At 46.3% G+C, this 23,717-nt stretch overlaps 9 protein-coding genes across 9 annotated transcripts; 5 read left to right on the plus strand and 4 right to left on the minus strand.

The window, feature by feature from the left end:
- The first annotated feature begins 12 nt into the window (after window positions 1-12).
- Window positions 13-880, plus strand: F5147DRAFT_694755 (uncharacterized protein). Its single transcript, XM_041437327.1, has 5 exons — window positions 13-54; window positions 173-327; window positions 386-431; window positions 485-525; window positions 587-880. The coding sequence occupies exons 1-5, from the start codon at window positions 52-54 to the stop codon at window positions 714-716; spliced, it is 375 nt and encodes a 124-aa protein (XP_041292826.1). The 5' UTR covers window positions 13-51; the 3' UTR covers window positions 717-880.
- A 2,131-nt stretch (window positions 881-3,011) lies between these two features.
- F5147DRAFT_635815 (hydrophobin) lies at window positions 3,012-3,630 on the plus strand (the record flags this gene model as incomplete). The annotated part of the gene is made up of 3 exons (XM_041432901.1): window positions 3,012-3,230; window positions 3,282-3,486; window positions 3,546-3,630. The coding sequence occupies exons 1-3, from the start codon at window positions 3,104-3,106 to the stop codon at window positions 3,628-3,630; spliced, it is 417 nt and encodes a 138-aa protein (XP_041292827.1). The 5' UTR covers window positions 3,012-3,103.
- A 1,634-nt stretch (window positions 3,631-5,264) lies between these two features.
- On the plus strand, window positions 5,265-7,094 carry F5147DRAFT_652764 (uncharacterized protein; the record flags this gene model as incomplete). Its single annotated transcript, XM_041433672.1, has 11 exons — window positions 5,265-5,420; window positions 5,455-5,538; window positions 5,600-5,633; window positions 5,679-5,715; window positions 5,791-5,798; window positions 5,908-5,960; window positions 6,017-6,172; window positions 6,207-6,309; window positions 6,632-6,685; window positions 6,802-6,887; window positions 7,005-7,094. The coding sequence occupies 11 exons, from the start codon at window positions 5,265-5,267 to the stop codon at window positions 7,092-7,094; spliced, it is 861 nt and encodes a 286-aa protein (XP_041292828.1).
- Window positions 7,095-7,959: 865 nt separating this feature from the next.
- F5147DRAFT_694785 (uncharacterized protein) lies at window positions 7,960-9,300 on the plus strand. The gene is made up of 6 exons (XM_041437328.1): window positions 7,960-8,129; window positions 8,175-8,237; window positions 8,298-8,510; window positions 8,625-8,666; window positions 8,774-8,964; window positions 9,022-9,300. Exons 3-5 carry the CDS (start codon window positions 8,456-8,458, stop codon window positions 8,959-8,961), a joined length of 285 nt encoding a protein of 94 aa, XP_041292829.1. The 5' UTR covers window positions 7,960-8,129; window positions 8,175-8,237; window positions 8,298-8,455; the 3' UTR covers window positions 8,962-8,964; window positions 9,022-9,300.
- Window positions 9,301-10,072: 772 nt separating this feature from the next.
- Window positions 10,073-11,712, minus strand: F5147DRAFT_652765 (uncharacterized protein; the record flags this gene model as incomplete). Its single annotated transcript, XM_041433673.1, has 3 exons — window positions 10,073-10,872; window positions 10,921-11,353; window positions 11,404-11,712. 3 exons carry the CDS (start codon window positions 11,710-11,712, stop codon window positions 10,073-10,075), a joined length of 1,542 nt encoding a protein of 513 aa, XP_041292830.1.
- A 707-nt stretch (window positions 11,713-12,419) lies between these two features.
- On the minus strand, window positions 12,420-13,415 carry F5147DRAFT_652766 (uncharacterized protein; the record flags this gene model as incomplete). Its single annotated transcript, XM_041433674.1, has 5 exons — window positions 12,420-12,673; window positions 12,717-12,876; window positions 12,897-13,163; window positions 13,221-13,246; window positions 13,394-13,415. 5 exons carry the CDS (start codon window positions 13,413-13,415, stop codon window positions 12,420-12,422), a joined length of 729 nt encoding a protein of 242 aa, XP_041292831.1.
- A 1,751-nt stretch (window positions 13,416-15,166) lies between these two features.
- On the plus strand, window positions 15,167-15,748 carry F5147DRAFT_576725 (uncharacterized protein; the record flags this gene model as incomplete). The annotated part of the gene is made up of 1 exon (XM_041431343.1): window positions 15,167-15,748. One exon carries the CDS (start codon window positions 15,167-15,169, stop codon window positions 15,746-15,748), a length of 582 nt encoding a protein of 193 aa, XP_041292832.1.
- Window positions 15,749-17,336: 1,588 nt separating this feature from the next.
- Window positions 17,337-17,534, minus strand: F5147DRAFT_576896 (uncharacterized protein; the record flags this gene model as incomplete). Its single annotated transcript, XM_041431356.1, has 1 exon — window positions 17,337-17,534. A coding segment is annotated over one exon (198 nt), but the record flags the coding sequence as incomplete, so codon positions are not given.
- Window positions 17,535-18,056: 522 nt separating this feature from the next.
- F5147DRAFT_652769 (uncharacterized protein) lies at window positions 18,057-19,074 on the minus strand (the record flags this gene model as incomplete). The annotated part of the gene is made up of 6 exons (XM_041433675.1): window positions 18,057-18,205; window positions 18,391-18,438; window positions 18,490-18,726; window positions 18,778-18,911; window positions 18,975-18,998; window positions 19,067-19,074. The coding sequence occupies 6 exons, from the start codon at window positions 19,072-19,074 to the stop codon at window positions 18,057-18,059; spliced, it is 600 nt and encodes a 199-aa protein (XP_041292834.1).
- Window positions 19,075-23,717: the final 4,643 nt, after the last annotated feature.

Here is a 23,717-nt window from a genome sequence, read left to right on the forward strand (position 1 = left end):
GGAGATTGAAATCCATCTTGTACTGAGGTTGATATCTTCAACACCCCTGCTATGGTCTGTCTTTTAATCTCTTGTGCTGCAGTTCACTGCTAAAGGCTTCTATTCGTCCTCATATATCTGTGCCGTATTCATGTAACCGTTCTTATACTCTGGTCGTCCTTGCCACATGCAGGCATCACTTCACTTCTGCTCAGAGTGCAATAATTTGCTTTACCCAAAGGCTGACACTGGGCGCCGCATCATGGTTTACGCTTGCCGAATATGTAGCGAAGAGGAGATCGGCGAGAACAAGTGTGTCTACAGGAATGATTTACTAACGGTCACCAAGTAAGTGCTTGAAGCTGAAATATTTTTGTGCCATCTTACTAACCTTTAAATCAAACAGAGAACAGGTGGGAATTACTACCGACCTCGGATCGGATCCCACATTGGTTCGTCACCGCTCCGCGTCATCTTACATTACCCTATCTAATTCTGATATCAGGCGCACTCAAATATTACATGTCCGCATTGTGGCCAAGACGAGTACGCGATGTCAATACGATACAGCTTACCCTTGCTAACCATACCTCCTACTCCACTCTAGCGCCGTTTTCTACCAGGATCAGTCAAAACGGAAGGAAACCCGCATGATTCTGTTCTTCGTGTGTACCAAGTGTAACCACAGTTTCACGGATCCTTCGCTCCCGCAGGACAATCGACCTGACACCTCCTGACACTTACAGCTAAATCGTTATCAATTGCATGCATTTCGCACAATCTGTAATTTATCTCCCTTCATAATCGGTTATTTCCTACCATCATCAACCATTGTGACGCCATGACCTAGGCCCAGGGGCCAGTCTAGTATTTTCAGATTTAAATCAAATGTCCTACTGCCTCCATGGTGTGCCCTGGATGGTTTCCAAAGTTGTACCTTGACTATCTCGACGCTCCAAACGATCGCTGAGAGATGTTAGATAAAATGACGGAATGCGGGCCATGCGGGCCCCGTGTGGTCTTCTCCACACAATCATTTCCCACTACCATGCGGTCTTTCCTAATCGTCATGCACTCGGGGCTTTGGAGCAGGCAGCCCGACTGGCTGCGGGCATCTCCTATCGCTGATTCAGTTCGGTCCCGCAATGCCGATGGTCATCTCCCTCAGCCAGCAAATTTGGTGCACCATCGCCCTTTCATGACTACATTTCTTGTACTTGTAGGAATGTTTCATCGCTCGGCGAAGAGACTAACCTACGATCGAATTGAGGACGTACGACCTGAGGTTTGGAATTACTTGCCCGTTTCATATCGGAAAGTGAATTGATGAGATAATACCGTCCTCGAGGCTTGTAGAAGTCTTTCGTGGCAACCGAGAAACATTACGTTGCTGCAATCGACGTAAGGGCATATTCACTCCTCGCTGCTCGTTGGCTCATTTTATATTGACTAAAAGATACACCATCCTCGAGGAGTAAGTACTACCCGTAGAAGTGTTTCGTGAAGGGAAGAGAACAACACAGTCTTCGAGGCCCTCAAAGAAGTCACGACGGGCGTAATTTAATGTGCTACTCGTCAACCAGAGACAAGCGCCCACCTTTGAACGTCGCGCGATGTGATCTGCATGTGGAGTCAGCGTCAAGCCGCGGCACTTTATCGAAGAAACGTTACGTGTCCTCTGTTCCATTTTCGACTTCTTTCATTTTCCCCGCCAACCCCGTTGACGCGCCCTGTATTCAAACATGACGACCACGACCCTGACCTGGTGCCGGCATCTTGCTATGTTGGTGAATCAGCAGCTAGTACGTACCCGAACAGTGAACTGTCAATGTTTACTCCTGACCATTAGTTGCAGCGCCCATAACTCGCACAAGGGCCCCAAGGAAAACCCCGATAGTGGCTTATTATGTGATTATATTTGAACCTGATGATAGATGCTGATGGAAGGCTGTGAACTGCAAAGGGAATCGGTGGCTGACAAAGGGACGCCAGACGTCGTGCGGGACACCGTGCACCGATACCGACCGGAGATAACTATAGGACGGGCAATCGGACTTCACGTCTTCAGGGTACGTGTCCTTGTGCTCCCCTTCATCTCGTCCACTATGGCGCTTTGCCATGCACCTTAGTTTTGGCGAGGAAGCGTCCGTTTCGGAGGGCCGCCTATGGTCAAACCATATTGGCAATAATGTTACCTCAAGGCCCGAGAACTATGAACGCGACAGGGCAAGGTACTTAGAAACCGAAGACCCCTGCTTTGTGATTGATGAATCCATCGTTAAGGGAAGTAGTAGCCTGTATGGTGCAGGATTATTATAGTACCGCGACATGAACGGAGACCTCAGGAATCCCGTGACCCCGGGCCATAGTAGAGACGTGAAGCTGCTCCTGACAACCCGACGGGCACTTGATCATTCACCCCAACTCGAATCAGATTGACCTGACCAGATCAGAAACGTGTGTGATGTGCATGCTGTAGAGAAGCTTCTATGTATCTGCCACATCCTCCATGAATCATAGATTGCCGAATAGCCGTCCCCGGTCGAGGTTACATGATGTTCGGCGCAAGTGCGCCACGGACTTACGCTGGCTAGGGATAGTGACATCAGACAGAGTCAACGGCATCCTTAGACTCCCCTTCATTCCCTGCATGGGCGCCATTTTGGAAACTATCTTAGTGGACTCTTGACGGCACAAGTCACAGAGTCCCTGAAAACTCGAAAGGAGATAGAACGGGTCCAGGCAATTTATCGGGTAATTATTCGAATAAAGATGATTTTGAATATATATTTACTGGATATCATCGTCGGGTGAGACAGTACTGTGGAGGGTTTGTGATCCTTGCATTCACCACAGGTTTTGTTGTTATACATATCGTGTACAAGGATCGCATGGAAAACTCTGATCTGAGTAAGACTTTTAGTTATCCTAGAGAGGTGATCGGAAACTCAAATCTGGTAGTGCTGAATTTGGTAACCGCTGGTAACCGGTGGTTCTTTTCATATATAATGCAATTTGGCTTCACTCCCTATAAAACTCTCTTATTCTCAAACCGTCCTGTCCTTCCTCAACTTTCCTTAAGTTTCTTTGTCTTGTTTAGATCCCCAAAGACACAAAGAACATAATGAGGTTCGCGTCTGTCCTTGCTCTTGCCGTGGCCGCTACTGTTGTAAGCGCGGAGACCAATGCTGGAAGAATGGCGCGTGGTCTTCCCCCTATGGCCCCCGCTCGTCGCGCTACGCCCGTCGAGGGTAAGCATATTATTTTTCCTGTAGCTTGACGCGTTCTGATTATTTCCGAAGGCGCCAAGCGCACCACCCCCTCGGGAGGTGGTGGCCAGTGCAACACTGGCTCTACCCAGTGTTGCGATTCTGTTACGAACTCTGGCTATGGCACCTCCCTCGACGACTTGTTGTCTCTCATGAAAATTGAAGTCCCTCATAATACCCCTTGTGGTCAAAACTGCTCCCCCTTCAGCGGTTTCGGGGGTGGCCAGGGCGGTAACTGGTAAGTTCTTACGGTGCGCGTTTCATCGTGCTAGAATTAACGTTCATTGTAACCACCAGCAACCAACAACCCGTTTGTTGTGAAGACAATTCTTACAATGGCCTCGTGAATGTTGGTTGCTCGCCCAGTACGTTTGTTCCCTGATGCCCTTGTATCCATGTGCTTACCCCTGCAACCATCAGTCAACAGCAACTGGTAAAACAATCACCGCGCTTGGTGTTCGGTTCCATGCCTACACACGTTCCACTCGTTTTTCCGTTTGATACGCATATAAGTCGCTTGTCCGCGGCTTTGGACTTTTTTCACCTTCACAAGGCATAGCCTACGTTATTGTTTTGTTGCGTTTTTGTTACCTTGTGCAGTGGTCGCTTATGGCTATGCTTTTCCTGTAATGGACTGGTACAGTGACTGGGATCAAACGCTAGCTGGTGTGGTGACTGCAAACATTGTTATTTCTTCCGCTATTTTACTAATCAACGGTGATCATGATCCACGATCATGACAGGTGCCAATTGAAGCGTCACGAGAAATTCCGAGTCGATCACGCTAATTCGCAAAGCGTTGTAACAGTATCACGGACTGCTCAGATCCTGCGTGTCGCTAATCCGAACAGTACTTTGATGAGATTAATATTCTTTCATGCTCAAACTTGTGTCCATGCGGGTTAGGGCGAGAATCGCCGAATCGCACCTAGGGCGGTCCAACCCATCAAGTTAGCCACGCATTCCATATCTATCATTCAGATATGATGACGAAGAGGTCCGAAGGGCTAACCTGATGGAAATTCTTGTTGAGTGGGAAAGGATAATATCGATGGAGCCGACAATATTGACATAAATAGTTGGATCACTCAATACATCAAACAAATATGCCATTGTAAGGCGGCCTGGATTAGCCTGGATTCAATAAGCCGCAATGGAAGAATGTGGAATTTACATAACAGATGTGCATGTTCATGAGAACAATCATGACGTGCAGCCCATATTAAGAACTCAAGAGGAACCGCGTCAAAGTCGCCACTGACAGCGTGCTACTCTGCGAGGAGGCCAGTACCATCAAACCGCGTGGTTCGATTCTGAGAATCCTCGGTTAGTAGCACGCAGTCAAGGTTGCCTTGTGCGTGCCATGGCCGAGCGGTTGCATTAGGTATCAATACTCTCAAGGCGTTCCGGCCCAGTTGTTGTTGAACCGTGGCGCTTGCCGTCAGGCCGCCGCATTGCAATCTACCCAGTCATTTTGTTAGATGAGTCGTACTCACTATGTATCGCCAGAACAACCGGGTCGGGCAGATTGGCCCGGATCAGATCAACGATCGGTCCCTCGGTGATGAGTTGACTACTGCCCTGCAGGTCCAACTAATTTCTCTCCCGTTATAGACAAACTGTGATGAACATCCGTTGCACGTTGCTCCATGTACAATGATATCAACACCAGGAAATTGGGTGCCTTTGTGCCTTGCAAATGGTTGCACGTTGCTCCCATGGACAACAATATCAACACCAAAAGATTGCGTGCCTTTGTGCCATGCAAGCACTCGGTATGGGCGGAGGTGGTTTGCAGTTTATTTCGTCCATTTCATGTACGAATTCTCACGAACTGTCAAACAAACAGCGTCCGAGAAACAAATTGAGTTCGTCCGTCCTCTAGGCCGGAGTTTGAAATAGAAAACATGCCGAGTTCGTGCCGCTGCCCTTAGTTTTTGAACGCTAAAGCGCTAAAATCTGGAGTCTAGACTCGCCTCCGTCGTGAAGCTTTGAAGTTCCGCCCTTCAAACACATATGGCTTTCGAGCTTGAAGGCTTGGCTATTAGTCAGCTTTCATATGCCGAGGACGAATTCATTGACCTTGCAATTGCTGGACTTGCATCGCAAGCTGAGAAACGTACCAGTAGCAAGAAGTACGGTCCATGGGCAGCAGGATGGGTCCACAGAGTAGTGAGTGCTGCCATTTCCTGCGTGGGTGGGCTAGGACCACTACTGCAAACCATGGATGGGACTCGGATCGTATGACGGTGCACCGTGCTACACTGGCAGGTGTTGTATGATTGAATTAGTGAGTTTTATCTTGCGGTGTTTGAGGAGAGAGCCACTCGTCGGCAATCATGTTGCTGTAGCTGTATGCATTCTCGACGGGAAATAACCAATTTGGTACGTCGATACTAGTAAGACAACTGTGCACTCGTTCACACTGAGGCGAAGAGGAAGTACTGTCGGTTGTGTTTGGCACTATGTGAGCTCCGCGACGCCTATTTTGAAAACAAACAGTTCGAATTTCACATCACTGCTAGTTTACCTAATTATGAAGCTTAGCTGGTACGTCACAACTGCGTCACATGCATGCCGCGTCAAGACTCAGGACAACTACACTCTAAGTCAACTCCAAGTTGCACAACCTTCACGTATTCATTTGCATTCTGCTCAGTAATGGGAGAAGGCGATAGGAACACAGATAGAACATACACGCTACCGTGCATGGTGCGCGCATCTCATATGAATCGTTACTGATCAATGCGGCTTTTTATAGTATATAGTCCAATTCTGCCATTCGCACTGTGTGCCACTGTGTCGCAATGCTTCAACTTGAAATAAGCACCAGGTCACAGGGCGTCCCGCTTTTTCAAAGCCCATTTGATGAAATTACATGGTGGCTCGACAACCTGTCTACATCACACCCAGATTTATCTATGGTAAGTATCCCGTCCCCTCCCTTCCCAATTCTAGTTCGCAAAACAAGCCCACATACTAAAACAGGCTCTGTACGATCTGCATATCATCCAGCTACCTGTTCACCAACTGTCGCATACAAAGAGGATCTACCATGTCGGTAAGTTATGTAGATAGATCCAGGACACAAACCACTCATACTCACGCACTGGTTTGCAAATTCGCACTCTCTGCATTCTCTAGTATGCCTGCAGAAATAAGGGCAGTTCTCACTGTCAGCACCGTCGACAGATATTGATGCGGTCAAAGCAACAACAGTGGCGAGGACAAAGGAGAGACGCATTTTTTGTGAGGATGTGGTACTATGGGATCAAATCAATCTGAAGGTGAGAGTAGCAAGACGCCTTGCTTTTATGCGCCGAGTAATGATCTTCATGGCAATGTAGTGATAATTTATCAACCTGAAATTTCATTTCGAACAGGTGACGTCTGCAATGCCAGCAGATCGCCACCTACGATCTACCCTAAGGAGCAAGGTCTGTTGGTAATCTTGCATGGAATGAGACATTACCTTGCAAAGTAAGTTCAATAATCCCAGCTCGCAAGGACTGATCAGTTTGTTTCTTGGATGATGAAGCTGATAAAGATGCAGGTTCAGAATTAGAGGACGAGTGCGCGAAAGATTTGAAGGAGGATGAAAATGACGATGATAGCGAGGTTGATCATGAGACGGGGAAGGTGCTATCGATAAAGAGGAGGATTCCGACGGCTACAGAGAGTATTCAAACACATCATTGTTGTATTTTCTTAGCAAAATATCACTCCTCCTCGACGATATATGATATTGTACAGTAGCAACTCATGATCAGGAAATACAGTATTAGCACAGACTCGTCACCAGTCTTACTATGTCTCGGAGATGCTGATAAAGTGCTTAGCGTCTGACGGAGTCGCGTGAGAGGCGTTTGAAATCTGCCACATGTCAGTCGCGTTGCTTTGGATAATCGTACAGCGGTCGACAACATAACGTTCTTCGTTTACATCGTGCAAATTGCTGTATGATATGCCTCTCAAACATCATAATGCATCGAGAAGCAGTACCGAATATTGATACATACAACTGTGACAATAAATGTTTCGTCAATAAAGAAGAACACTATTTGTATGACGAACTTCGAATTCGAGTCAGCGTGAGACGTGGAATATGTCCTTCGGGGAAAATAATGATCCGCTTCGAGTCGGGTGCAACAATCGGAGGTTACGAAAAGCTCCTGCATACACGTACTGCAGGATCAAAGTCATGCAGGAAGATATTAATGACTGCTCGATGCTTCAAGTTAGATGGACTCCTCGCGAAATAAAATTGAGTTGTGCGAAAGCCTCGGAAGTTTACGTTTACTGGTTTTGTTTCGTCAAGAGGGCGCTCGTAAAATGTTAGATTGTCGATAGTGGCATACAAAGAAGGTGGGACAGTATTAATGACAAAAGGTTAGATGTTAACATATATAGGCACAATGGCCAACTTGAAGTTGTACGGCGATCGGATATGTCACGGTCGGCTCGACCGGCACCTGCTAAAATTCAAACTCCTCGCTTTGCCCTACCACCGAGCCTGGCTTCGCAACTTGAGTCGTCCGTGGTGTATAAACCATCCTGGTCTCGAGCCTAACATGAACATCTCGTCCTTCATTCGTCTCTGCAAATAGACACAGTCACTAGGCCTTTAATATTAGCAGGAGGGTCTGCGATTAGTCATCATTGAAAAAGGCCGCGTGCGGCGGCACACATCGAACCAAATCATCCAGGTCCTTCGCTCATCAGCATCAGCATTGGCTAGAGCTACCTGAATTTCTTGTTTTTTCTTTCTATATGCTACTCCATTCCATTTCTTGAACTGCAACCTGAAGTCCAATAGATGGTGAAACACGATCGATTACTGCAAGCAAGCGAGCACCTCGCACCCTGCTCCCGACACCGAAGGTAATGTGTCTGGGTTGTTGCTCACCCATTATCCATTTCGCGCAGTTACGTGCAGACATCCGACTGATTGCATAGCGGTATAGAACGTTATACAATTCGGAGGACATGGTGAGCTATGTAGGAATCACGGATGGCATCATATATTTACCAGACCGACTACAGATTTAGAATGTATCTCCTGACCATGCAAACCCCGACGCCATCAACTGCACCATGTATTCGGTGTTGTCCGTTTGGCATCAGTCTTGTATCACAGTTGTACAACCCTTACCACGTGTTCCTTTGCATTGCTTAGCAATGGTAGGAGGCGATAGGAACACAGACGTATGCCACTAGCATGGTGCGCGCACCTCGTACAAATTGTTACTTATGCGGCTCTTTGTATGTAGCCCAATTATCCTATTCGCACTATGTGCCTCGATGCTTCAACTTGAAGTAATTACTAGGCCACAGGGCATCCCGCTCTTTCAAAGCCGAACTGATGAAATCGTACAGCCGCTCGACAACCTGTCCCCATTGCACCCATATTTATTTATGGTAAGCAATCCTATCCCTTCACAATCATAATTCGCCAAGCAAGCTCATAGAGAACCGGCTCTGTACAATATGCTAGCTATGGCTCTGATACCACATGATTTCTCTAGCTTCCTTTCCAAATAATTCACTACTCGGTCGCCCCAAACTACGCCTCCTCCGCTGCTTCGACAGTCCTTGTCCACCCCAACTGTCGGGCAACCGATCGAGGCTCCACGCAGCGTGCCATCGACCATACTGCACTGATGTGAGGGCAGAAACACGAACCACTGCCACGCTAATCGCAGCACGTAAATAGGATCTACAATGCCGGTGAGTCATGTGGATAGATGCCAGGACACGAACTTCTCATACTCACGCAGTGATGTGCCAAGTAGCAGCCCTTGCATTCGTGACTATGCCGGCAAAACCAAGGACAATGAGGATAGTCTTCATCCCCGTTGACAGATATTACTGCTGTCAAAGCAACTGCAGTTGCGAGGACAAAGGAGAGACGCATTTTTTGTGAGGATGTGGTATGAGATCGAGTAAGTCTGAAGGTGATAGTGGGAAGACGACTTGCTTTTATGTGCCGAGTATTGATCTTCATGACAATGTAGTGAGAATTTATCCACCTGAAATTGCATTTCGAACAGATAACGTCTGCAATGCCAGCAGACCGCCACCTAAGATCTACCCTATAGAGAGAGATCTGTTGGCAACCTTGCCTTGCATGGAATGAGATACCCACGAGTTCGTGCTTTTGAGCTAGCACATGCAAATTATCACGAATCATTTTTGTCTATTGTAATTAAATGGTCCTGCATTGTTAACAAGTAGTTCTATGTCTTTTATTTTTGAATGATTGTGTTGTCTAAGTGTTACTATGATACAATATACAGTACATATCCCAATAATGCACATCCCAGTTATGCATATCCTAGATAATACATTGACTTCATCAGCAAACTACTGGGGGTCTGTACAGCATTGTACAAGCTTGTACAGACTCACAGAACCTACAGCTAAGTCCCCCTTGTGCAGGCTTGTACAAGGCACCTTGTAAAGCTTGTGGATTTCGAAGCACAAATACCAAAAGATATGGCACCATGTTATGTCACATGTCACATCAGATAATTTGTGGTACACAGGATATTTTGCAATTGGTGAGGATTGAACCAAAGAACCTGCAGCAATTATAACTGCATCATCATTACCACTAGGCCACAAGACCTTTTATATATCATAACAATAATACCAATATATCCCAATATCACATATCAAAAATGCGAAAATTTCATCAAGTCAATCTAGTCAAGTTATTATCACCACAACACTACCATTCTATTTACAACTACATCAGTAACATCACATAATTGCAATAGAATGATGAACTAATTTATTTAACACATGTCCTATTTCACTCAGAGTCAAATAGATCTTGTCAGACAGCTTCTGAGTATGGGGCCGGATAGAAAATCGCTCATTGACATGGTAGGAATGTGCATATGGAGTGTCGGAATTGCATCGCTACTGACATAAAAATCTATCAAGCCCTCTGCACAGGCTTTGACAGTTGGACCACGGACATGGACCATGCCATGCTCAACTTCACTGCCAAAGGCCCTCATTATGGCATCATCAACCTCGAGTAAGGTCTCATAAGGAGGTGGAGTAGGTGATGTGTAGACAGATTGATGGCAAACGATAGGCAATTGCAGGGGTGGGAGCGGAAGGTGTGGGGAATCACGGCGAATGATGGGCGAGTGCAGGGGTGAGTGTGGGAGGCGTGAGGAATTATTGGGAGATGACATGGTCAGGTCGATGACAGTAGGGAAAGAGGTTTGAGGGTTTGCAAGGGCCGGCAGAGAATTAAGTGAAGGACTTGAGATAGACAAAAGCGAGGTAGCTGGAGAGGATAGATTGGGAAGCGCATAGGGCTGATTGTCAGGAGTACTGAGAATTGTTGGAGGTGCATAAAAATCTCCATCACTATCAATTGGACTCGGGACTGAAGCAGGAGCCCATTGAGAACGTCGGCTTGTGCCAGCCATCAATGGGCAGAATGCCTTACACTCAACAGAAACAGTGTCGCCAGGTTCCAAGCCTTGATACTCTAACTCCTCCTCATCTGCATCAATGAGGATTTTGAATGCTCGATCAGCAAAACACATGTGATGTTGGGTGCTGTGCTGCTGGATAGGTCCAATGAGAGGCCCATACTTAGGACCTACATAAAGTCAGTAAGTGCACGTGGAGCGAACAGCATTATACATACAAATAATAAGCAGTCCGACATTGGGATCAGTGGGATGCTGGATTTGATTGACACATTTGGATAGTGCATGAAAGGCGTAGTCTTGCCATGTTTCAGTAGCATTGAAGGACAGATAGTGCCCTTTAGGCATCTGGTAACTGATCTTGAGAAGGCGAAATGGAAGATGTTGAAACTGGATCCGAAACTCGCGGTTGGGTGCAGATGCATCAAGATCAAAAGAGCATTCAGGCTCTGGTGGAAAATACACTTGGTTCATTATGATTTCATTGCGTGAGGATGCAGTAAGAGTTATGCAGTGGACAAGGCCAAAATCTTGCAGGCCATTTAGATCAGAGGCAAGTCGCTCCCCAACATGAATGCAGCGGGGAAAACAAAGGTAAGTATCCTCAAAGATGTCATCAACACTGTCAGGAGTGGCAGGTGCAGCATGAATCTAGATATACAAGTCAGTGTGCATTAACTACTGCTTGCCGGCAGACTCACCTCATTAGGGAAAATGACAATGTTGACCTGTTTCTTGGAGACCTGCTTCACTGATCTGGTGATATGGCATGGCATGGCAGTTTTCCTATTAGAATGAACATGACTGTGACCAGCTGTAGTAGACATCGGAATGCCTGCATGAGGTACACCAAAACTGGGTGAAACTTGAGTGGCACTGAAGCGTGGATTATGAGAATATGGAGTAGTGATTGGGGTGTAATGCGGAAGAGATGGCCAAGAACATGCAGGTGGTGACAAAGAAGATATAGCAGGCTGGGAAGATGATGAAGTAGCAGGCATGCGAGTCATGAGTAGAGGTGCAGGACGAGAAAATTGTGCCAGAGGTGACCCAGTAATAGGGGGAAAGTGAAGGTGTCATATCCCATATTCCGGACCTACATCCGACAATGTTCCCACGCCTCATCCGGACCTCCGGACCCCCTGTCCATGTCCTTTATCTGTCCAGATGCCTGTACACCCGGATGCCTGTACCTTTGCATATCCACACATCCAGATCCGAAACCCGGACACTCAAATCTGATATCCACTTGCCAGGATCTCCGGATCCGACCTATGCTTCATATCCGAACCCAAACCTTAAATCAGCGCTCATCCCCTTATGGTAATCACCTGTTTCCGGACCCGGACCAATCACTCCCTCATATCCAAACATCTCCGGACATCCAGATCCGACCCGCGTCTATCTTCCATGCCTTTTCCCTTTGTATGTTCCTTCTCGAGTTAGTCTATACTCATTTTCCGTACCTCATTTCATTTCCACCTTTATTTTCCTATGTTCTCATTTCCGTCTTCATTTACTATTTTCCGATAGACTAGTGTTTGACTTTTCTACATCCTCCGTCCACAGCCTCGCATAGCTTCGGACTGCGCTGACTGATTCTCCGTTATGTCCTCCATAGTATATAAACCCTGTAGAAACTCCTGTATTTCCTTAGTCTGAATATTACACATATTAGTCCTCGCACTAGACCTCACACTAAGTCCTCATACTAGTTCTAGTCCTCCGACTTAGTCAATATCCGTCTCAGGCCTAGGGAGGAATTCCCTAGGCCGGAGCTCTGCTCCTCTGCTCCTCTGCTCCTCTGCTCCTCTGCTCCTCTGCTCCTCTGCTCCTCTGCTCCTCCGCTCCTCCGATCCTCTGATCCTACACTCCTCCGAGTTTCCGGAAGTTCCTCCGGAACTTTCCCGTGGTCCTCCGGACCTATTCTGCTTCGGACTTTGTCCCTGCAGCCTTTCCTCTGTATCCATTCTACTCAGGATTCATCCTGAGTAGCCATTACACATATCTGTACCAGGACGAAACCTCATAGTAATTTCCGGAAGTTCCTCCGGAACTTTCCCGCACCCCTCCGGAAGTTTCTCACACTCATCCGGATCCGGATAGTCCTTCCGGACTTTCCCGCGCTCCTTCAGAAGTCCTACAGACTTCCTTGGACTTCCTCCGGATGTCATCTGCAATTAAGGGCACATACTCGGGTAAGGGGCGCAGTGCATGAGCTGAAGCCAAGCCCTTCAGAACCAGTCCTACCCTTTGTGCATGGTCTTAACAGAAGGGCTCTATGTGGCTGTGAAGATGCAGATGGAGGCTGATAAAATGCAGAAGTGCTATGAGAATTTGGAGTACTGGCAGATGGGGGTCTGGACATGGTGGATAGAACAGCAGGAGGTGTAGAAGCTAATGGGCTGTGTGCGTTATAGCCCATTGTACAGCCAGTGCAGGGCTGACGGAAATCTGATATCTAGTGACCGCCCAATTTTAGGATTGAAGCGTTCTGGCAAGAAAGTGGGAAACTCACTGGAGCATTGCATACAGTTCGGTAACCTAGGCACATAATATTGTTGATTTGAAGACCCCCATGGGGAGGGAAATTGGGAGCTGGCAGCAGATGCTGGGTAAGTCTATGACCACAATAGCAATCAGACTAGAAAACACCAGTGAGCGGGCATCAACCTCCAAGGCATAGCTTACCTGTGAATCTGATGGTGTACATGGTGTATAGACAGCGCAATCATCACCGCACACACAGCATCTGGCAGGGACAACAGAATTAGTAGACATTAGTGAAAGGGGCTGTAGGCAGGTGGGCATGTGGAGGTGGGGGGAAAAGAGACAAGAGATGCTGCTCACCTGCCCGCCAGTTTCTAGTGCCAGTGAGCGATCGGAAGGGTTGGTGCCAGATTGGTATTACCTTCTTAGTTCTTTATAAAACTGACAAGTTCCTTAATATGCACTGTGATAAAGCTTCAAGCACCCATTTGTGTACACTAGCAGAGGCTCAGTAGAGTTGCATGAACAATACTATACAATCAAGCACCTGGCAGAGGCTAGGGTATGAGTCAGTACAAAATGGTACAAGATACAATGGATGTAGTACACACCTCAGTAGAGTTGCAAAAACAGTACCAAGGTGATCGGGTGACATGCTGGAGGATTAACATGCAGTGGAACCAAGCAGAGAAGATGAGAAGCAAGTGAACCATATGGTATGAAGGTGTATGAGATGGCAATGCCTCTTGGAGGCGACCCAAATTCCAAATATGAGTGTACTCCCACCGGTACCTTCTCTTCAATAAATCATTTTGGGTGCCTTCTTCCTCGACAACAGGTTCATCCATGTACCTGTCAGTCTATGTTAGTGTCATCATTGAGGTGAAGGCAGACTAAAGGAGGCCTGTTCCACATAAAATGCCATCTTATCATGGTACAGTGCCAAGATCTTGACCATACAACTCAAACTGAGTTGAGCATCAACCGTAACCCATCGCAAGGATCCTGGTCTTCATCATAGATGCCACAATGAAACATCTGCGCATTTGGCTCACTAACTTCGCAAGGTCTCACAGGTATCTTGCACACCTCATCATTCTGAAAGACTTTGCTAATATACAAAAAGCAGCTGTACAATCGAAGCAGAAGCATGAGCCAAGACCACCATTTTCAATAGTGGTAGTCAGAGTGGACAATTTTGAGGTGATTCAGTGTGTGATTACGAGATGATTCAAAATTCAAAATCACGTGAAAATCACCATCCACTTTGAACACCCCACAACCAGAACAGATTCTCAATGCGATTCTCGTCGGATTCGTAAATTATTTATATATGTATGCTAAGCTACCTCACAGGTTATACATGCAATTACCAGATATCTCTTTCAAGCACACCAGTGACGCAGACTGCTGCTACACACACTTAAGATGCCATGACGGACACAAAGGCAAGTGCAAGTACAGAATCTAATTATGTTTGCATTGCAGGTAAAGAAAAAATGAGCGCAAATCCGCTTGCGTCACCAACTGAGGCTTGAAAGCCTGACAGGACATGAATTCAACAGTTCAGATGATGTTCTCGAGGATGGAGACTCAGTATTAACATCCGGTTCAGACTCGGACCTTGATACCAGCATGTCCATGAGTTCTGACCATTTGAGTTCCTTCACTGGCACCATAGTATCCTCGTCTTCTGCCTCCAAGTCAGACACCAACGAATTTTTGGACGACTCATCAGTATACTTGGATCCATCCAGCTTCAGTACAGTGTCAGGGCTAGACTCAAGTACTGACTTGGACATGGGCTCTGACTTGGAATCTGCAGTATTGCACCCTGACTCAGGCACTGAGGCTGATGATGAGCTCGACGACGATGACAATATTGCTCCCAGTTCACCCACTGTAATAGCGGAGGCACACCTGGGCCGGCTTGTGTGTGAATTCATTCGTGATTCTTATTCACACCGCTACCAGATGGCTCGCAATCAGCTTCCTCGTGGCCCATCGCAAATGCGCCATGTGCTAGATGTCCTGAAGCCACAACGTTCTGACAAGTTTCGTGAGAGTTTTCGAGTATCCCCATGTACCTTCGACAAAATCTGCACCAAACTTGCACCTGATCCTGTGTTCTCCAACAACTCCCAGAATGAACAAATTCCCCTTGCTGACCAACTCGCAGTTGCACTATATCATTTTGGACATGATGGTAATGGAGCCAGCATGCAGGCAGTTGCAGATTGGGCTGGGCTTGGCAAGGGAACTGTTCACCTCATCACCCGCAGAGTCATGACAGCTGTCCTTCGCCCATCTTTCCGTGAATCTGCTGTTCAATTTCCCACTGCAGATGAAAAAGAACTTGCAAAGTCCTGGGTTGAAGCTCACTCCTGTCATGCATGGAGGAACGGGTGGTGCCTAGTTGATGGCACACTCATTCCTCTTTATGACCGACCTCATTGGTATGGAGAAAGCTACTTTGACCGAAAGTCAAATTATTCATTGAATGTCCAAGTATTTATATTTATATATTTTATCTGCAACTCAGTATATTTGAGCTGATGATTTTAATAGATCGTCTCACTCCCAAATCTCCAGATTATTGATTTTAGCTATGGGCATACTGGGAGCACTCATGATGCAAGCGCTTGGCAAGAGACATTCATTGCTCAGAACCACGATGACATACTCGAAGATGGGGAATTCATTTGGGCAGATTCTGCATACCCAGTAAGAGTTTTTATTCGCTGAAGCCTGAGTAGACTAACCATAAAGCTCCAGATACAAACTTGGGTGGTTGCACCTTATAAGATGCTGGAACGGGAGGAGCCTGATAATTGGATGTTTAACAACCATGTTTCCATGGTTCATATCCAATCGGAACATGCCATTGGCTACTTGAAGGGGCATTTTCACTCACTCAAAGGTATTCGTGTCAAAATACAGGACAAAGCAACTCACCGGATTGCCACATACTGGACTGTGGCCTGCATTACTTTGCATGCCTTTGCAATGATGTGCGAGGCAGATGAGATGGAGGATGGTGATTACGACACACCAACACATGATCCATTCATTGAGGAAGGTCTCTTATCATCTTCGGACTCAGAAGATAACTCTTTTGAAGTTGCACAAAATGGATGGCAGCAACGTTTAAAATCAGCCAAAAGGTTTTGAGAGCAGCTGAAAGGTGCATTACTCAAATATAAACAAAAAAGAGCTCAACATCGGTCACAAGTCTAGTAATTATGATAGCTAGTTGAACTTCCACCATTGGAGTACTCTGGTTGTGGGAGAATTGGAAGTTCATATGGATCATCATCATTTGTTCGATAGTGTGTTTGTGAAGGGCCAGCCTGGTCAATGCGAGGCAATTGAGCCATGCAAAATTGATGCTCAAGCTCCAGCTTCCTCAAAGCATACTCAGTCTTCCTCCTCTCCTTCTCCAGTCTCGCGTCTCTCCTTCTCCAGCTTGATCTGAGCCTTGGCTTTTGCTTTGACAACAGCAAGTGATGCCTTGGCCATGAGTGCATCAGCCCAGTTTCTGCACAGTCAGCTTTTCCTGCTCAGCCACTTCGGCATACCTGTCTAGGAATGATTTTGTCTTGGATGGTTTAGTGCTCATTGCAACATTTAACTTCTTTGCAGGCTTGCAATCTTCATCGGCGGGATCTTCAACCTTTGTTGGATGCCGACATTTTGGAGGTTTTGTGTCATCAACACTAGAGTCTTCTTCATCATGCTCTACATCAGACAATCCTGCAGGCTCACTCTGTGACTCATAGAACTCTTCACTATCATTCAGTAACAGAATTGAAAGGTCGGCAGCTGAATCCATGTTACCAACACCTGTAGGAATCCGACTAGGATGATTAGCCACAAGAGCTCACATCTCGAAGAACCACGGAAATTCTTCTTTAATTTGCGCTGGTAAAGTTGTGTCAGGACGGAAAATGATGACTGAGTTAGTGGCACTTACCTCATCTTGTAGTGAAGCTGTTAACCTGACTCATGTCGATATCTTCCTCACGCTCAATGCCAGCTCCTGTTGTTCCCATCTCCTTGACATATGTGAGTGTTTTTCATTCTAAACTGCCAAAAGGGTCAGTATTAAAACATCACAGAACAAAACGATGACATACGTCTGCATTCAGTTTTTGATCTTTTGCACCCATGCTTGTCGTAAGGCTTTTTCTTTTGGGTTGCCAAGTACGATTTTGAACGCACTGCCATACTCCTCATGGCCATCAAACAGAACCTTACAGAGTGCCCAGTGGTGTTCTGTTTTCTTCGCACCTCCTCCATTTTTAGTTGATGCATTTGCACCTGGTTCAGGGTACAAGCCCTTTCAGATGGTGTCATCAGATGTCACGGCACTGACAAGGGACCAGGTCAAAGTATCTGTCCAACTGACAGCTCAAGGTGAGTTATGTTTCATCTGTTTTCTGATATTTTTCATGCACTCGATGTCAGGGACTTCCTCATCATTTTTCTCGTTCTCAGCCTTCTCAATAGCCTTCGTGGTATCTCCGACTTCGACTTTGGTACCCACTTGCTGCGCTTTTTTGACTTTTTTGATGGGTGTTTTCTTATGAGCTTTCGGCGAAGATTGGACACCTTTTCCTTTGGGTGCCATGCTGCTCTAGTGCAGAGAGGGTGCTCACAGTTGCTTGCACGCAGGACAAGTATATTTAATTAGATATTTGTATTTTTAAATGAGAGAAATACAGCTGTTTACAGTCTGAAATCCGATTCAGAATCGCAAGAAGCACCTCCAGAGGCACTTCGACGATTCAGCATGATTCAACACAAAATCTGATTCTCAGCATCCAAAATCGTTTTCTGAATCACACACTGAATCACCTCAAAATTATCCACTCTGACTACCACTAATATACCAGTCGGCATTTGTATGGGCAACGGCCGATTTACCCTTGTCTGCTGTGCCAGACAACCATGAAAGGTGTGGAGCACCCTCCTCGGTGCTGCTGATCCAATTCTGAATGTCCTTCAAAAGGTCTTCCGAGTATTTGGCAAACAGCATTTAGATGTATTCAATCTGGCGTCCATTGCGTACTCCATCCCTGTGAGGTCCAGACTCTCAGCTATGCCAGGAGTCGTGGAATGTCAGATCAAGCTCAAATATACCCGAAAGCTTCTCTTACCCATAGTGGACAATCACAATGGTGTCATGAGCTGCTCACATGAGACCATCCAGAATATTGATGTAGCTCTGAATCGTCGTGTCCGTGCTTTGAAGAGTACATCAGGTCATTTAGTAGTAATAAAAAACAATCACATACTTGCAAAAATGGGATGGTGAAATTTGACAATCAGAGGTATTGGCAGAGGAGTCAAGACTGGTGTCAGAAGCCATTGCCAGCAATCGGCGCGGGTGACATGGTCGACCGTGAAGCGAGGCGAAGGGATCAAATCAAGACCCATCCTTGGCTGTTCTTCAGGTTTGCAGTCATGTCTTTGAGGCTCCCTGTAGCATTGTGGCTGATCGCAAATGAGATGATAGATGGATAGTTCATGACCTATGGGAAGAAGTTATTAGACCATTAAGGAGAGTAAGTCGAGATATGTACTGCTGGCAAGGAGGATGAGGGTGGTGCCAGTGTCAACGATACCAGCCATCTCGGCCAAGGTGGTCGTGGTGCCATAAGTGATGCTCTCATTGATACCCCAGTAGTAGGATGCGGGTTCGGTGGTGGTGAGAGGACTGAAATAAGAAATTATTGTCAGTCTGAATTCATCCCTGAGCTGCAGAAACTTAGAAACTTACGTGTATGCAAGGGTACCAGTGTACCTGGGGCCGGGACATGCTAATACAATCTGAGCAAAACCAAACGGATCAGGACAAGATCATTTACTTACAGCTTCATTAGTATTCTGAAAGAAATGGCTCTAGGACGAGAGGGAGAGAAGAGAAGAACTGAGAACAAGTGAGGGAGGGAAAGAGAGGGAAAACAGTGTTAGTCGGATATGAACAGAACACGTTCTTGGCGCTGGAATGACACTGAAAGAGAAGACAATGTTAGTGTTGGTGATGCAGATGAATTGAAGGGATGATTTCACCTCGTGACCTGGGTAGCAGCAGTCGCTGGTCAGGACGTAAATTAGATAGAGAGTGAGCAAAAAAATGGTCAAAATATGTGGATGTGGTGGAAGGGGAAGTGGTGCTCCACCACTCAGTCTCAGGGAGGGAGTGGGCCATACCAGACTTCGTAGGGAGGGGAGTATAATCAAACCAAAAAGAAAAGGATGCTCACCAAAAAAAGACGGAGAAGTGGAGCACATGAACATGTGCACATGCAAGGTGCTAACACCCCATGAGAGCACCCAAGTCAAAGATAACACTAGAATAAAAGCATATGATTAGTACATTGACTGCCACAGGGTCATTGAGCCCACATGGAGACCTCCAGCCATAGCAGAGCCCTCACCTGCAGCAGTCAAATAAAATAATTGAGTGTTCCCAGGGACCTAAGTGGCACAACTTAACGGCGGATGGTCATGGATCAATGCCTAAGCAGTTGAAAGTGTCCCACTAGGGGGAGCCGTGCATTGTGCTCGTATTGGCCTCTGGAATGGGTGGGCACCCAATGGTAAGTACTAACTAAGGAACAAAAGAGTGAAATTTTGGTTTCGATAATCACGTGACCATGACCATGTCCCTCAACCTCACCCTGTCAAGTTTGATCCACTTCCTATACTCTGCACTACCACGTCAAGCCCCAACCATGGCATGTCAGATGTTACAGTAACATGGCATGAGTCCCCTGCCACCAGAACAGCCCTCTGCCACCGCACGGCTATAGACGATACCGGAGTCTCACCAGCTCTATGACGATAGATGACGATAGATGATGATAGACGATAAGTGGCAACTGCCGGCTTAGATAAGCGGTCTGGACCGCATATGACGACACATGACGACATAGGTCTAGAAGACCTATTTATGTTATCAAGATAGAAGGCAAGCCTCGTGTTGCCTCATGTACTGATAGAAGGGTGCCAGCATAGACCCTATCTACGATAGAAGCCCGCCTCATGGACGCTATCTCTGACTCATGTAGATAAGCAGATTAGAACCCAGCTTTAGGCTGAGCTTAGATACGAAGAGTAGCCTTATATAAGGTCGAAGATTAAAGTAGATGTTCCTTACTTTAATCTTACTAGGTTTACCCTTGAACTCCTTGTCCCGCTAAAGCTACCTGCTCGACATCGACTCGTACCTTCAGTGACGCCTCTCACTGTCTGTAAACCACTATCATCTCAGCATAACCCCTCGTTAACCACCACGAGCTACGTTCGAGTACGCAACCTTTGCTTGTCTGTAAAGGCCGATGACTCTCAGCACTCGGTACCACTGTCGTGGTTGTCGCTGTTTAGATCATCCTAGTCGCACACGACCGTGTGTCGTAACATCAGAAGCCTTGTTTAGGCTGGGTCAAGTACCACTCACCATGACAACTTCTCCCAAACATCTTCGCATTCTCTGTACTAATACCAACATCCACACTCTATGCTGCATCAAGGTCTACTATCAGTGCCATGTCAAACTTCATTTGTGCTGCGTCACAACTGTCACATGCTGCATCAAACCTCACCACTTCAACTGTTACTCTGTCCATATAACTTAGTAGGTATATTTTATGTTAGATCTGTCATAATAATTGATATTCTAACAGTGTTCCTTTTCATCGCCCTTATGTGCCCCTCATGATCCTCACTATGAACTCGACAGTCCGCAACGCATGCATAATTGGGGACTGGCATACTGCTAAAAATGCTGAATACAGATATTGATGCTGACGCTGACAATCACACCACCTATGCCAATTGTGCATTTGTTATGGCACGCAAATGCGACTGGAACCAAGCATTTCAAGACACAATTCAGGTGAGACTGACTCGACCCATCATGACATCCTTACAAAAGTTAACGTTGATGATGGCATAGTCTGTCCGTGCTTCAGCATTCAGCCATTGTTGGCAGGCCATATCTCCAAGGGCATTAATATTGCCCTCTCTGGAAAATAGCAGGTTCTGGCTGTGAGGATATCATTTGACCTCGCATCCATGTTCATGAACCGAAATTTAAAGACTGACCACTTCCTTTTCTTGATTAAGCAGGTAATATTTTTCAACATACTCTGTGCTTCATTGCAGTTTTCAGGCCATTGCATTGTTCAATGCAAATGAACATCAAGAAGCAATGCTGCGCATCTGAGAGCTAGCTGCGTGTCCCAATGTCGATCCTGTCATATCGTGGAGATAAGCTCAATCACACCAGGTTCATGTGTGGTCATTGATTATTGCCTTCCATACACCAGGCCCATCTACGCGTCCAACTGGGAGACATTGCCTTGGATGGCACACACCATAATGAAGCTGTTGAATGCTTCACTGCTGTTTGTCAATGCTAGCACTTTCTTTTACAAATCACCAATTCATTTGACGTACAATGAATTTGTCATGGTGAGCTGATATGACTTAATTGAATATTTTTTCGAGCTCTACTATGTCTTTTCCACAGCTCTTTGGCTGGGACCTCAAGTCCTTGTGGTAAACTGCGAACCAACAACAGTGTTGCGCATTCTTTCGAGCAGGTAGTTTTGGAGAAGCCGTCGAATTGTATCAGTCCATGATGGATAAGATTGATGAGGATATGAAGGCTGACTTGTGTGCTTGGTTCACTGGTAAGTTCAATAATATCTCCCTGTCTCTCCGTCTACAACCATCAACTGCACTTCACTCAGCTCTCGGTGTGTGTGAGGAATGATAGCTAGATGAGAAGGGGTGAAATGGGGAGAAAGGGGGAAGTGGGGTAAAAACTCAAATAGACCTCTGGACGCGAGTATAGATTCGGCCCGAGGGGATTGCTACTGAGAATGATTCCTCTAAGTAAAAGTGTGAGGGGAAACATAGAAACTAATAAGGGGTGACTGAGACTAAAAGAAAACACAAAAGCCGAAGCTGACGTGATGCGAGCGTGAGCGAGCCGTTGGGAATGTGATGTGATATATGCATAGATGAAGCGCCAATAAGATGCGATAAAATGCGATGCGATGCGAGCGCGAGCGGCCGCAATGTGACGAAATGCGAAAGCATGCGGTTTAGTTGAAGGTGAGTTGCGAAGAGGTACTGAAGGTGCAAGGGCGGAGCCGGGCAATGAGGAGTGCCGAGAGCATTGGATATTATAGATACGTGAATGCAAGACAATTGCCGCTGATAGAAGTGCACGCGTGAGAGAGTACCGAAGATTTTAGACTTTTAGTCAAGGCTTATAACTTTTGCATGTAAACGGGTGATAAATTCTGATGGGAGAGAGTAGTTACATGAAAATTCTAAGTATCCAATATATGTATGTGCACATAAGCGATATTCGGAGCCGAGTAGGTAGCGAGATGTATGTAAATAGGGTCCATGACACATTTAATGAAAATATAATTGGAATAGCTTGGGAATTGTTGTTAGTCTAGTGGGAATTTAAGTAATATACGCACCAATGAACCAGCAGAGGATATGGATAGGATGGTTGGAGGACGTGCGACGGATCCAAAGAGAAGCCGACGCTAGCTGAAGCACGCGCGGGAGCCGCGGCCATCGGCCGACGATATAAGACATGCGTGCTATACCAAAGGTTGCACGCACTGCAATTAGAACCAGAGGGACGACACAAAAAGGCCTATATGAGGCTGCAAAGACCATAGGTCTTACATCGGGTAAGATTGAAACATGCTCTATGCTTCCCATGGAACTGGCACGCATGCAGTGAGCGGTTGCTCATATAGGTTGAAATGCAGAGATTCTCGAGTAGTTTCCATTTGTACCTTGACGGCTGTATAGTCCTTGGTGCTCGCTCATGTCAGGGCTTGAACATGTTTACCCTATGTCTCCGATATCTTTACTTTCAATTGAAACAACTTCTGAACATTGTCTCATGCGCGTCCTGTATTGTTGTATTACCTCTGATTCATTCATCTATGTTGGTTTTCAGACACAGTCTCACCATATCAAGCCATAACCTCACCCTGTCAAGTTTGATCCACTTTCTATACTCTGCACCACCACGTCAAGCCTTGTTTAGGCTAGGTCAAGTCCCACTCACACCATGACAAGTTCTTCTTAAACATCTTCACATTCTCTGTACTAATATCAACATCCACACGCTATGCCACATCAAGGTCGACACTTATTGGGGAACACTGCGACTGCCCCTATGTGCCCCTCATGATCTTCAAAAGTTCGAATGAGTGTGGTGCTTGCCAAAATGAGCCTGACATTTTATTGGAGGTTGATGGTGTTGCGCATGGCCGAGGGGTTGTGGGCGTCTTTTTCTAAGTTACAGAGGTGCATGTATCGTGTGCTTTTATGTTGCTTCACTATGCTAAGTTCTAACCTTCCTCATTTTCATAGATGCCCAAGATACAGGGCAGTTCGCCATCACCGGTTCAGCAAGCATGCTCCAAACCAATGATAACTGACACAATCCCGCTGGACACACAGCCCCCTTCAAGCT

This window comes from Suillus discolor (genome assembly GCF_016758755.1).
Source record: "Suillus discolor strain FC423 chromosome Unknown F5147scaffold_27, whole genome shotgun sequence".
Taxonomy (NCBI): domain Eukaryota; kingdom Fungi; phylum Basidiomycota; class Agaricomycetes; order Boletales; family Suillaceae; genus Suillus; species Suillus discolor.